Source organism: Chiroxiphia lanceolata, chromosome 3 (genome assembly GCF_009829145.1).
Source record: "Chiroxiphia lanceolata isolate bChiLan1 chromosome 3, bChiLan1.pri, whole genome shotgun sequence".
NCBI lineage: Eukaryota > Metazoa > Chordata > Aves > Passeriformes > Pipridae > Chiroxiphia > Chiroxiphia lanceolata.
Genome location: NC_045639.1, coordinates 89,800,339 through 89,815,624, shown reverse-complemented (window position 1 = coordinate 89,815,624; position 15,286 = coordinate 89,800,339). Strand labels below are relative to the sequence as shown.

Here is a 15,286-nt window from a genome sequence, read left to right as displayed (position 1 = left end):
TGTTCTGACCCTGCAATATTCCCCACCCATCCATGTCAAACATTTTTACCTTTTCAGTCTCCCAGTCCTACAGATGCTTCAATGCAAACACATATCACAGCATTTGAGGAGATTTTTTTCCCCTTCTTTTACTTTCAAAACCATGTTAACCTCTTTATATCTGTACAAATATGACTGTTTTGAGAACAAAACTAAGACTTATAGATAATGTTTAGCCTACACTTCCTCTATTTTACTATGATGTCTGTACAAGCGGTGATCCCAATGAAAGGAAAATGATTATTTTTCCTTAAATATTTATTAATTTGTCTTAGCAAGATGTAGTCTGAGAATTCACATTACTTAAAATTCAATATAGATCAAGTTTGCTCAGAATTTGAACAATTTTTTTCAGCTATAGGATTAGAGACTTAGTGCTAGAATCCAATGGTGAAACCCTCATATTGTACTCTTCTCTTTAGTCCAGTTAATATCAGACCTTATCACTGCTGGTGAGGAGTTACTCACTTGAGGGAATCATATGGGAACATCTTTACTTCCTTGACTGGGCTAAAGGAACAGCTGAAGTGACAGTGTTTACACTTTCTGAGTGCTGCTAAATGATCCCTAAAGATAACTCCAGGGCATGTAACAGTATCTTTGAAGAGCAATCTGTGCATTTGGGATGCTTCTCATATTATACCAAATAATAGGTTTTTCAAATAAATAACAAAAGAAAGTCTTAGTAGGAGGTTCTCATGACTCTAAAATTCTTCGTTACCATAGGAGTTGATCATTATGATTTATTTTGAATATATTAAAAATAAGAGTTTAAGAGCAAAGCATAATTAATTCAGTAATTACACTAACTGCTCCAAAATGTAAATGCAAAGTGTGAGCTGCATGGAATACCTCATATCTTTCATTTGCTATTCCTCAAATAAAATTAATTCTACTCTTTTTAGGCTCCTCAGAACCAACCACACAAATGACATTTTAAGAATTTCAAAACTGTACTCTTGGCTATGCAGATGAATGTTAGCTCAAATGCTATATAGTTCAGTTGGTTCAAATATCTTTAAATTAAAACAATATATACACAATCTTAACATAAAATGCATTTTTAACAAAACCAGAAAAATATTTTGAGTTACTGGTAAAATAATAACTTCCCTATCTCAGAAATACTTGTACTATTCAACTTATTTTCTTGGGGGGTGGGGGGTTGTTAGTTAGTTAGTTTGTTTATTTTTCCCAATCATATGTTAACTATGCCTGTAGGAAGTTTCCTAGAGTACTATTTTTTCAAAGACAGAAGATGTTATCAAGAATTTATTAGTCCCAGGAGAAGATGCTGCTCATAGGTCCCACTGGCTTTGAAACTCTAAATGACAGGAGCTATTGGCTGTTATAGATATAGTTGTCAAATGACTTCTCCACCCCTGAAACTCAAAATCTGCTTTCACTGGCAGGTATGCCAAGAATTTTATTTCCAATATCAAAATTCTTTCTGCTTTAGAATAACTGGGAATATCAAGTAAAATGAACTTCTGCACACATGGACATTGCCAAGTCTAGAAAATGTTTAAATATTACTGAAACACTTTTGATGGTTAGAAGGCAGAATAAAGTTTTTGACTCAAAAGGGAATTTTAACTTACTACAGGTGAGTATCTATAACACGTTTTTTCTTAGAACAACGACATCCTACCTAAAACAGTAACATTATTTTTAAAAGCTTAATCTCATTATATGTTTGGCAAATATCTTGGAATCATAGAATGGTTTGAGTTCAAAGAAACCTTAAAGATGATCTAGTTCCAACTCCCTGCCATGGGCAGGTGCACCTTTCACTAAACCAGGTTGCTCAGAGTTCCATCCAACCCGGCCTTGAACACTTCCAGGGATGGGGCATTCACAACTTCTCTGGGCAACCTGTTCCAGTGTCTCATTTCCCCCACAGTAAAGAATTTTTTCTTAATACTGATCTAAATCAACGCTCTTTCAGTTTGAATTTATTCCCTACATGGTCTTGTCAATATTCTCTCTCCTTTCTTTTAGGCTCCCTTCGGGTACTGGAAAGCTGCAATTAGGTCATCCTGAAGCCTTCTCTTTTCCAGGCTGAAAAATCCCAATTCTCTCAGCCATTCCTCAGAGGAGGGATGCTTCATTCCTCTAATCATCTACATGGTCCACCTCTGGACTTGCTCTAATAGGCTGATGTCTTTCCTGTGCTGGGATGTCCTTCTTGTGCTGGGATAATTATCATATATATATCATAAGTATATACATATATATCTCAGAGGGGTATACACATATATATATAATAAGTATATATATTTTTGCGACTAAATAATTTATTTTGCCATTTATACAAAGCATTATTTAGTACTGCAAATCACAATCATCAGAAAAAAGGTTTTCATTATAGATATATCCTTGTATGCAATCTCTTTGAAAAGTCTCCTTGTCAATTTCTATGGAAAGAAACTAGTCAGTATATTCTACAGCCAGATATTACAAAATACAATGAATTAGTTTCTCATAGCAGTTTTTAAAATGGTTAGTAAAAATATTACCTGAAGTCATTATGATTCAGTTATATTTTTTGAGCTTTATATTTTTATGTTTTTTATGTCTGCTGATAACATAGGCAAAAAAAAGTGAAAAATCAAGGTTAAATATTTCTGAAATTAAAATGAGGTGACCTAATTTTAACAGACTGGCTTAATTGCTCTCAATTTCATTTGACTAATAGTGCATAATAAAATAAATGGAAATGTGAAGGAATGTCAGGAACATTAAATTATTCTATGATGGAGTGATTGCAATGGTCAACAGGGGAAGAATGACAGGTGTCATCTATCTAGAATTTTGTAAGGCCCTTGATACAGTCCCACATGACATCCTTATCTCCAAAATGGAGAGACATGGATTTGGTGGATGGACTTCTTAGTGGATAAGGAATTGTCCAAATGGATGCAGCCAGAGAGTTTTGATCAATGGTTCAATGTCCATGTGGAAAGCAGTCACAAGTGGTGTCCCCCACCACCAGGGAAGAGTACTCTCCAGAATCCTCGTCAATGATATTGACAGTGAGATTGAGTGCACTCCCAGCAAGCTTGCAGATGACATACAGGGACCTGGTCAAACTTTAGAAGTGGGTCCATGGGAACCTCATGAAGTTCAACAAGCCCAAGGGCAGGGTGCTGCACCTGGGTTGAGGCAATCCCAGACATGAGTACAGACTGGGAGAAGAACTGACAGAGAGCAGACGGGCAGAGAATGACTTGGAGGTTCTCATGGATAAAAAGCTGGACATGAGCCAGCAGTGTACACTCACAGCCCAGAAGGCCAACTGTGTTCTAGGTTGCACCAAAGAGTGGCCAGCAGGTCGAGTGAGGTGATTTTCCCCCTCTACTCTGTGAGACCCCACTTTGAGTGCTGTATCCAGGTCCAGGGTCCTTAACACAAGAAATATGTAGAACTGCTGCAGTAGATCCAGAGGAGGCCACAAAAATGATCAGAGGGCTGAAACACCTCTTCTACAAAGACAGGCTGAGAGAGCTTGAATTGTTCAGCCTGGAGAAGAAAAGGCTCCTCATTGTGGCCTTCCAGTATCTGAAGGAGGCTTGTAAAATTGAGGGAGAGGGACGTTTTTTTACTGGTAGGACAAGAGGCAATAGTTTTGAATTGAAAGAAGGCAGGTTTAGACTAGATATTAGAAAGAAATTTGCTACTCAGAGGGTGAAGCACTGCAACAGGTTGTCCAGAAAAGCTGTGGATTTCCCATCCCTGGAAGTGTTCAAGGGTAAGTTGGATGCAGCCCTGAGTAACCTGATTTAGTGAGTGGCATCTCTTCCCAAAGCAGTAGGGCTGGAACTAGATGATCTTTAAGGTTTCCTCCAACCCAAACTATTCTATGATTCTATGACTATGATTCTAAATGACAGAAAGTTGCTTGGTGAGCACATCCTTCAGTACCCTTGGTGGATTCTCTCTGGTCCCACAGACTTGTATGGGGTAGCAGATCACTAACCATTTCCCATGAATACATTCATTTTGGTATAGAAACTTAGAAAATATAAAATTATGTATAGTTTTTAAAGGAAAGGTTACTTTTAATTTTTTTCAATCTTTTCCTTGTTATGACACATATTTACTAGAATTCCCATAGATTTACCTATATCTGGCTTGCTTAGAAGTCTGAGCACAAAGCAGTCAGAGTAAGAAATGTACCTAAAAGTTACAGACTATCAAAATGCTTTTGCCTGCAGGGCAACAGGTTGCACTTAAGTAAAAGCAGAAGCAGGCCAGGATGGCATTAACACTTCTACGTCTTCTTTACCAGAGCTCTAGAGAGAATGACTGCTTGTGAAAGAGGTCTGGAAAGTTACCAGGTTCAAGCTTCTAGAAGTTACAAATATATTGCAAATAACAGAGCAGGGTTCAAAGCATTCATTTTGCATGAAATTCCATGTTAACCTACATAGCCAGTAACTTCACTATGCTAAAAGTGTTTCCCTCCTTGATGTAGCAGATATAACAAGATGTGTTTAAAAACAGCATGTGATTAGAGCTACTGAGAACAGGGAAACTAAAATGGGATGAATAATAATATGTCTGGCAGAACTGATAAAAGACAAAGTTTAAAGGAATCATGAGAGTGATGACAAATCTAGTGAATACAACATACACAGTTCAATATGATAAAGCAGAATTAGAAGGCAAAAAGTGTCATGTAATCTCAACGTTCTTCAGAAACCCTGGTATATGCTTTCCTATAATTAAATATAATTTGATAAAGGAGAAAGTTGAAAAAACATTGCATTATGAAGGCAAACAGTGTCAAAACCAAAACTCTGAATCTTGCTTTCTGCTAAGAGTGTTTAACTAACAGCATCTTAACAAAATTTGCAATTTTGCAGAGCAAAATCTTAAACAAAATGATACTGCATATTAAGAGCTCTGCAGCATGTGCCAATTTGAGTATTATTAATAATATTTTCAGAACCTTCTTCATGTGATAGGCAGTCTTAAAGGAAATAATGAAATATTGAAGACATTTTAGGTAGTGGAAGTATGTGACTCAACAGAGGGACGAAAATCCACTTCAGTGAAGTATTTGTTTAATTAATTTTTTTCTCCGTAAGTAATAGAAGTAAATTCAGTTAGCTGCTGTATACTAGCTTCAGTTTCTCTGAGATGTGCTGTTAACACCAATATCTGGTTATACTGGTTTGGTCTTTCAAATGCCTTTGTGAGTTCCATCATCCACATACATTACATGAACAGAAAAGTTGACACAATATTCAATTCCTTTGCCAAAACCAAAAGTACAAAGAGGAAGAATAGTATATATTGAGGAAAGGAGAAAAAATTTACATCCCATCCTAGAATAGATGTCTAAAGCAGATGATACCATTTCTCTTCACTTACTACAGAGTGGTATAACTTACACAGACTAATGGATATCTACAAGTAAGATTAATCCCACTCTTGGTGACTAACTAGATACTTGCACAGAAGTCTTTATAAACAATGTCTGAAAAGCATTTCTCTCCTGACAATTACAGGGTATCACAGAATCACAGAATAACTGAGGTTGGAATGGACTTCTGGAGTTCATCTGATTAACCACATGTGCTCTACAGTAGGGTCAGCTACAACAGCGTGCTCAGGGCATTTTTCAGTTCATTTCTGAATGTCTCCAAGGATGGAAGCTCTGCAATCTCTCTGGGCAACGTTCCAATGTTTGACTGCCCTAACAGTGTAAAAATAATTAAAAAAAAAAAAAAGAAAGAAAAGAAAAAGAACTTAGCAATAACTAAAACATCGATGTGTTATCTACATTATTCTCATACAAAATTCAAAACACAGCACTGTACCAGCTTCCAAACCAAAAATTAACTGTATCCCAACCAAAACTAGGATAGCACTATTTCCCCTTCATAGCCCCATGTGATCTATTCCCAATCATCTCCTTGCTCTTCCTTCCTCTCCAGGAATTGAAGTGAGTCTGGATACAGGAGTAGCATATGCTTCCTTTTAGTCACCAGAAACTTCTCCTGATCACCACGAGCTTTCAAAGACTACCAGGAAACCATCACAATGACTACAGCCAGCACCCTCAGTATTTGTGGGAGTGCCATTGTTTCAGGTCCAAAAGGCACATGTATCCCCAATTTTATTAAATGTTCCCTCACCTCATCCTCATCAAGGACAAGCCTTCCTTGCTCCAAAATTTTTTATTGGTGTCAGAGAGTCCCAAAAGCCAGTCTTACCTGTAAATAATAAGCCAAAAAAGGCACCAAGCACCTTGGCCTTTTCTGAGCCCATTGTCTTTAGGTTCCCTGTCTTGTTCAGCATTTTCCTTAGACTTACTCCTATGGAAGCCACTACTACAGAAGTGGTCTGTAAATGTGCAGACCAAATTTACCCAAATAGCCCTTCATTTTTAAAAATGGGCTTATTTTTTCAAGCTGGTAATAGAATACATTGTAGCATTACAACCTAGTTCAGAAGTACCAAGTGAACCAATCGTTACATGTCTTCACAATCTTTGGATAACTGTGGAAACTACCTCTAAAGATTTGTTTGTTGTTTTTTTTTACTATCTTCTTGTTGAAGAGCTTTCAAAACTCAAAACTCATTATTATAATTGTGATAGGGAGAATATTCACATCAACATGAGCATGGTCATATTACGGATTGGGTTATTAAACAAGCATACAGAATTTTGCAGAGTGCTAACAGACATTTCCATACGATTAAAAACTTAGATCATTCCCTCTGGTCACATGAAAGCATTTCTATAACTCTAAACAAATCTTTTTCTCAGAACAAATGTATTTACAAAATGTTATTTGCCACGAGCAATGGTATGGCAGTGGAAATACATACCTGGAGGCTGGACCAAAGCATATATTTTTCTGCCAAATGTGTCCCATCTTTCATAGGTCCTTTCTAGACTAGAGGTCTTTCTAGAAAAGGGGTCTCTGCTATTTTGAACTCTCTTAGAACTCACTGTAATGTATGTACTCATTGTCAGACGAGAATAAGAATAGTAAAATATGTGAAAAGTATGTTGTATCCAACTTTCAGAGAGTGCAAGTTACCTATGGTGGATCATCAGTATTTTTTTCCCAAGTTTAAGTAATACACTAGGTCTAGTAAGTATAGAAGCTTGACACATTTCTTCTACTGCAGATACACCAATGTATTAAGGACCTTATTCATCCAAGAGCATTTCTCACTTGGCTTTTTAATAGTCCTATTTCCTCCTTTAAATAAGGCATATATGTGCTTATGCATCAAAACAAGGGCAAGTATTACTTTTGGGGATTCATTGTTCTTCCTCATCTATTCTTTCCACTGCAATAAAAAAAAAAAAAAAAAAAAACCAGCCACGGAAAATAAGATATTTCCTTTTAGGTCATATCTTGATCAGTTGGGAATCCACAGTGGTATGCTCAGACAACTTGACCTCATGAGTACAGGCACAGTATTCTTCTGGTAGTAAGAATTTGATCTGTGTACCTGTGCATGCATACCAAGAATGAAACCTATGTAGACAAGCATTCACAGAAAAAAAATCATTATTCTATAATCCAGAAAAATGTTTTATTTGTCTTTTGGCACCTTTATACATATCTCTCATGGTCAAGACTACTTTGGTTTTTTCCAATATGATTTAAATCAATGATATAAAGTGATTTTTTTCCAACACAAACCTCCAAGCAAAAAATGAAAAGTAATTAAAAGTCAAAAACCTCTCCTTTGCTTTATGGGTATTCATTTTGGTTTATAAAAATACAACTTAAAAATGTAGTCCAAACCAATCAATAGTCCTTAATATTTAATTCTAGAATTTGTAAGCTTTTCTGTGTTCTTTTAATTTCCCAGATTTATTTCCAAAATGTTCTAATGTTTTTACAAAAGTTTTAAAAAAAAATCCAGCTATTATCTGTCTCATTTTGGAATGAGAAGGGGCAAGTTAATTATACTATATAGAAAAAAATATTATCTCAGTAGCTGAAAATACATTTTTCTCTGTTCCTATTTTGCATTCAAAAATGCTAATAAATGTACTTATATACTGTAACTATAGAAATACCTCCTGAATTTATATATAAGTATGATGAAAGCTACACCTGAAATCCTGAAAAGATTACTGCAGTGAAGTGAAACTGTTCAGTTACTGATTGCCTTGTCAGCATTATAGCAGCCTCCAACCTGCTTCTATATAGATCTAGTAGCCTATGTGGCAGAACATGAAGAATAGCCACCTGTGTCAGGTACAGCAGCAGGTGCCATATCCATTGAACAGGCTGCTACCTGATTACAATAAATCTCTTTCAAGCTCCTGGCAGCTTTGACAGACACTCCGCAACCTCAAAAAGTTATCTGAATAGAAACGAGAAACTCAACACATAACATCAGCTGAAAAAGGCCAGAAACTGAATCTGATGCAGATGTACTGTGAAGTCAAGGTAAGACAGTGTTTAGACTCACAAGAAGTTCTTTATCATGCACAACAGTCATATGTTTCAGTACAATATTGCTAATACACTTGTAAGGTAGAACTTGAAATAGGATAACATGCATGTAAAGATAAATTCTCTGTCACTATAATTTTACAAAATTTGTTTGTAAAGACGGAACTCGTGTCAATAAAACCAAGTAGGATATCTCATCACTAGGAGATTGGAAAAATGGCAACTTTTCAGGGTACCCATCAGTAGGTCTATACCTGAAGTTTTTGTAGGAAGAAGATATATATCAAGAATACTTGATCAGATTATTTTCAAAAACATTTTAAGAGTCTCACCTACATTTATTAGTACATGTGTTTTGAACTCAGAACTGCTATTTACTTTGTGGGTTAAAAGTAGTTCTTGAGACACACGACTCAGCTGAACATTTTAGACAGTACACCAGCTTCATGCAGTTCTGTCTCCAGTAATTGTTGGATTTCCTGTTGTCAGCTGTTTAATAGTAGCTACTCATTTTGTCAAGTCTATATTTGTCTCTTTAAAGGACGTAGTGATGAAAATGATGATTATAAAAAGACAATCTTTGAAGGCAAAATAGTTTGACATATCAATCAAAAAATGGAAGATGAGTACGTGATTCTTGTGAAGGAAAAGAAAGAACAAGCAGTTCAGTCAATTAGATATGTGTGTGCATTTCCTGTAGTGGCACACAAGGATGACAGTTCTATGAATTTTGCTGATGTTATTTTGATGGATAAGGAAAATAAATACCCAGAAATAACACCAGTAGCTCCCATTATTGTGTACCAGCCGAGTACATCCAAAACATCTCATAAAATGGGGACTGTTTGCTATGCAGATCTCGGTCTGAGAATTCATCAGTTTTAATCATCATAGAACATATTGCACGTATTTATCTTAACTCACTCGAGGAAGCTGTGATTTGATGCTTGTGAATCTTTGGATGATGCAGTAGTAATAGCCAGATATCCACTAGGAAGGGAATGAGAAATTATTAAAGGACTTTGTACAATCTCCACTGCTCTTCTGATGCCAATCAGGACACCTGCCAATTTTACAGGATGCTTTCAAGGCCACCTAGAGAGAATGGAAGCTGCACTTGTAGAATCAGTTTAAACTGATTCACAAAAGAGTAGTGACTGCCTATTTAATTCTGTTTCAGCCCTTGGTATGTTACTAATTACTGAACTTGTGTTTGTGGCAGATAAAGCAACAGTCTGGTGCTGCTCCAGTGATGAGACTTGTGCAGTGAAAACAGAAAACGTCATTAAAGAATGAATGAGAAACATGATTGTATCATAATTATCCTGGGGAAGATGTACTGACCTTAGCACTGTGGAAGTATTGGTAGCCACATATGGTACAGGTGTGATATTAGACTTTTTTCATTGAGACCTGAACAGTGGAACTAAAAAAGCATGAAAAGAGAACACCTGTTGAGGTTGCTATCCTGAACAGTGTTGAAGAGTCTCCAGTGGCAACTAGTCCTCCTAATCCATAGTTTAGTTTAGCCAAAGGAGTGGTCAGAAGTATCCCACAGTTGAAAATATCTGCCTTTTTCAGACCTTTAAGGATAAAAATGAAGAAAAAACTGACAACCAAAACCAAACAAAACAAAAAAACCCTTTTACGTAAGAGAAAAGAAAAAAAATGTAATAACTTTGGCCATGGGCTAAGTCTTCAGAAAATTACATGGGTAGCAATACCAAAGCGTTATACAGAAGATAAACCCAACACTGCAAATCACATTAATAAAAGTGTAGAAGCAATTTTAGTGACATCTAGAGTTGAGTAAATGCAAAATTCTCGTTATTCATTTTCTTTATGAGGGCCAGCATCAGAACAAATAGCACTGTTCAGAACAGAAGTATTAACATTTTTAAATAAAACTGCAACTATGAAACAATATGAAATTAATGAATTACGAATGTTATCCATTGACAACCTCAGCATATTTTGGAAGGTATACAGATTTAACTGTATTTGCTAACTGCATTTCACTCAGTGTCGTTACTTACATAAGAAGGAATATTACCTATTAAGAATGCAACAAAAGTTTAGGTATATTCTGTACCAAAATCACACATTCACTAAAGCTCATTTACCCAATTTAAAAAAAGAAAAAAACAACAAAAGCCAGAAAAAAACCCCATACAAAAACCAAAGAGTACTTTTGGCTTAATTTTTTATACAAGAAATCACTTTTATAGAGTGTATAAACAAAAAAATTGGAAACTGAAAGGATGTCTTATACACATGCTATCTTTATAATGCCATCTTCAGTAAAATGAACAGGTCACACTGAAGGCACAATCTTCATAATAAAATGTTTTGCTTCTATTACTGCTGATTTTTCTGCAAATGTTTCCAAAATAACAGGATACGCAATTTTTTGGCTTCCCAGAAATATCACTACAAGCAATTATAATGACAGAGAAGATGAGAGGTTTGTCCCAGATGTTTTTAGTGAAAAAACATCTCGATGCACAGAAAAAGCACACTCAGTCAAGCACTCAGAAAACATGTGAACTAGAAAAGAAGAACTAAAGTCCCCATGGAGCCTGGTAAATTATCTTTCTGCTGCTGACTAGCCAAGGAAGAAGAGAAGATTGGCATTAGGATCAAATAGTACTGAACACAATATGAGACATATGAAATAGTACACTATAGCAAAGCAAACTAAAAACCGAGCTAAGAGAAAGTGCAATTTTCCTTACTGGATGCATAAGACGCTGGGAAAAATTCTTTTGAGAGAAAATTTTATAATTATGTATAAATGCAATTAAGAACTGATGATGGAACAAATGAAAAAAAATAGAAGGCAGTACAGGAAGTAGAAAAAATCATTTCTAAGAAGAAAATTAATACATTTCCAGTGTTCTTACTATTTTAAAAGCATTAACAAGGAAAGAAGTTTTATATATGCATTGCTCAGAAGCTCTTTTTACTTACCTTCGGACAACTCTCCTGTATGAAAATCAGGAGAAACGTGTTTAGACCAAAGTTCCATGGACACAGCCAGGGCTGATGGAAGGTCATTGTCTAAAATTTCAGAAGGAAACACTCTGGCCACTTCAGTGACAGTTTTCTTGCTTTGGGGCATAGTAGGTAAACAGGTGATATTGTTTATTCCATCAACACAAGTAAATCCAGTGGAGCAGGACTGTATAAGACAATCATTATAATTAAGCTCACAGCTTCGTCCCTGAAAGAGAGTTTAAAAAAAAAAACAAACAATTTTTGAAAGCAATTTGCATTTCATAGTCATGTCATTTAAAATTATTTCTTTCTTTTGATTCTAAAATGTTGTTTCCTTGTATTAAGCTCTTTACACTTTTGAAAGGATATCTCATAATGTGGAAAATATTCCTTAATTAATTTAATAATGTAATTGTATATTTTGAATTTTAACAGAGTTTTATTTTGACTCTGATTCACTATTACAAATTATCAATAAAAATAATTTCCCCACAGATTTGTAATTACCAAGTATCAAGGACAATGTCACCAGTAATAAAAAAATTTGGTTAAAATAATCAAGTTAGCATGTAGTTAAAGAAAACTTTGTACAATGGACTTAGTTGTTTAAAAACCTATGGTTTGCTCTGATTTACAAACTAATATTCTTTCATTTTTGTACATTGTAGCTCTTTTTTTGTTGTCTGCTGTTACCAAATCCTCATACAGCACCTTGCTAATGCATTATGCTCAGAGATAATGCTTAGAAAAGGAAAAATGTAGTGGCAGTCTCAAATTGGACCAGGTATTCATTTTCTATTTTTTTATCAAGACTAACAATTCATGGGAAGCCTGAAATATCCTTCCTAGTAATAAACTAAAAATGTTCGTATTCAGTGGTCTGAAAAAAAGGCAAGAAATAATGTATTTCTTTTGCCGCAATAATTATATTAATTAAATGTATTCTTGAAGTGTGAAATAAATATATGCTGAAGTCAGGCCTGAATTCATTTTATTTTCACTTCTGTTGCAATGAACTAATAGGCTATGTGAAGAGATAGAGCTAAAAGCTGTCCCGGAAGGATCCTGCGTATCTGGATAGCTATTCAAAATACACACACTGCCATCCCTGAAAGACGTTCTGACAACATATCATCATGACATAATTTCCAGCTGAATCTTCTCCTGCAACTGAGGCACATGTAAAAAGATCCAAGCCTTCTCTAGAGCTCAAGAGGCGTGTACTCATTACACACTTTCCATCACACAAGATGTTTAGTCTTGCTTGTCTAGTTGACTAATTATTTACACAGAACTTGAGACAATTTACATTTTCTGAGATCTCTGTCAACTCTATTAAATTCATTTATAATATTAAAAAACAATAGGAGGAGCAAGTGAGAGACAGGCAGAAATGCAGACATAAAATCTGCAATTACTTTTTATACCAGTAGTTTAAATCATTTGTTGTTTAAAATAGAGGAGGATAAATTGAGGGGGTTTGGATGATTTAGATACATCCATGCTTGTTTCAATCAAGTTCTTAATTTGTTTTGGCAAGTAGATGGGTTATCTGGTATATTCAGGGCACCTTACAAATCACTCACTGGATCGGTATTCCGAAGCAGAAAGGAACAGCAGGCCAATTTATATGTCAATTTCCACACATTTCTTCCTTTCTCTCTTCTAATTCCACACATAGAACAAAAGATCAATTTGAGCAAACTCTTACTCTTAATCCTATAAAACTTATGTTTCATTCTTACTTTCCTTGTGACAGATTAGTACATTTTTATGACTACTACAGTTAATGGTGAAGAGCATTTTATTATGATTTTATGATTCATAGAAACAAAGCAGATGTGGATAACCTCCACTGTGCATGAAGGGTATATTAAATAGTCATAGATAAATTTGATAGCATTGAAAGTGCCTGTAAATGCTTTAACAATTTCCATGCAGGCAGATAAAATCATTTAGCTTGTGCAGATTTGTATTTAAAAGTAGTTATATATCTATAGATGTTTTCACTTAAAAAGTAAACATCTATGTCAAATACCACTGACTATGCTTTTCTTCTCAAAATCAATGAGAGATTTCATGATCCATACTATATGATCCATACTTCAAGTAGCAGTACAGACATAGACTACAGAAGACTACAGAAGATTTATCTAACACACTGTAGCTGGAGTTCCTTGAACACTTATTTCTCTGGGACTTTCATTGTTTCTACTCCACACTTACTCATAGTTAGGGGCCTAATCCCATCAGAGCTTAACAAATATATCTCTTGAAATATTTAGAATGTAACTTCTTATCTTTCACATTGAAGACAGGCATGTTAAAATTTTTTCTGGGCAGTTTCCCACCATGTTTTTTTCTCTACTATGGCCTTCCCGAAGCATACTGGAATTTGAGGAACTGAAGATGGAACAATGAATAATGGAATAAAAGCAAAAGATGATACATCTTAAATTCCAGCTACTTCACAGGTTTACTACTCTTCCTTCTGTAAGGGCTTGTTCTGCAACATACTGTACACTAAATGCTCAAGCTATGTATTAATAGAAAAGCTGCCCCCATGGCTCAAATATCTATCTAGCCTCACATCAGTGAGCTATTAATATATTCTTGGGTAAGAAAACAAGTAGAGTTTATATCTGATAACTCAACAAATACACCATTCTAACTTCTGGCAATAAGTAAATCAAAGACTCCCTAAGCCAAGATAATATTTAGAAGAGTAATTTGACTAACAGTGAATCTATCATCCTTCTGGACTCCATCCTTGAACTTATTTGTAATTTGGTCTCTACAGTGTCATGCAACACTGACTTTTACCAATAAATTTTGCACCAGTTAAAAAAATAGTTTCTATAAACAGATTTTAAGCTTCCTCTCTGATGTTTTTATTTGGCATTTAGAAGCCTTTTTGTGAGACAAAAATACTAAAAAAAATGTGTAACTGATCTTCTCAATTACAGTGGTTTATTTAGGATAAGTATGAATATTTAAAGAAAAAAAATTAGATTATTTTAACTTGAGGTCTGACTGTTTTCCACATAAAAAGACCGTGTCCCTCCAATGATATATCCTTCATCATCACTTGACATTGTTTTGAATTCCAATCTGCTTTCGAAGACAAAAAGAGAGCAGTTGCTATGGTCTGTGGGAAGTATCAATGGCACCCATTGTACTCTGTAAGAAGCAGCCTACAAAAATAGTATTCATTCTTATAAGATAGTCTTTTTCTTCTCAGGATAGCTTGTCAGTAAATTTAGTCAGATTATTAAAATCCATTTTTAACCTACCAAGCCTTTATGGTAAAATACAGACTGTACAAAATTGTGGGCAAAGAGTCACTGAAACAGGGAAAAATTCCTGGTGGCTTGAACAAAGGACGTGTCAGTCCTGTGCTCAAGAAAAGCAAGGTAGATCCAGGGAACCAAAGGCCAGTCAGCCTTACTTCAGTTCCTGAGAAGAAAGTCAGTGACACCTGGAAAGCATTTTTAGGTATGGGAAGGACAAGAGGGTGATCAGGAATATTTCACATGCAGCTATGAAGGGGAAAGTGCCTTACTGAGCCGATAACCCTATATGAAGAGATGAATGGCTTAGTGGATGAGAGGAAAGCAGTGAATGTTGTCTATCTTGACTTTACTGAGGCTTTCAACACTATCTGTCCTAACTTCCTCATAGACAAGCTGACAAACCGTGGATGAGTGGACAGTGAGAGAGACTGAAAACACTGAACTGCCACGCTCAAAGGGCTGTGTTTCGTGATCAGCAGCAGGAAGTCATGCTGGATGCCAGTAATTAATGGTGTATCC

At 35.5% G+C, this 15,286-nt stretch overlaps 1 protein-coding gene across 1 annotated transcript in view; it reads right to left on the bottom strand.

The window, feature by feature from the left end:
* The window catches only part of EYS (eyes shut homolog), an 852,398-nt gene that overhangs the window by 327,130 nt on the left and 509,982 nt on the right, over positions 1–15,286 (bottom strand). The window contains exon 32 of the mRNA XM_032683211.1: positions 11,448–11,700. Within this exon, the coding sequence (XP_032539102.1) occupies positions 11,448–11,700 (253 nt within the window). The remainder of the gene's footprint in view (positions 1–11,447; positions 11,701–15,286) is intronic.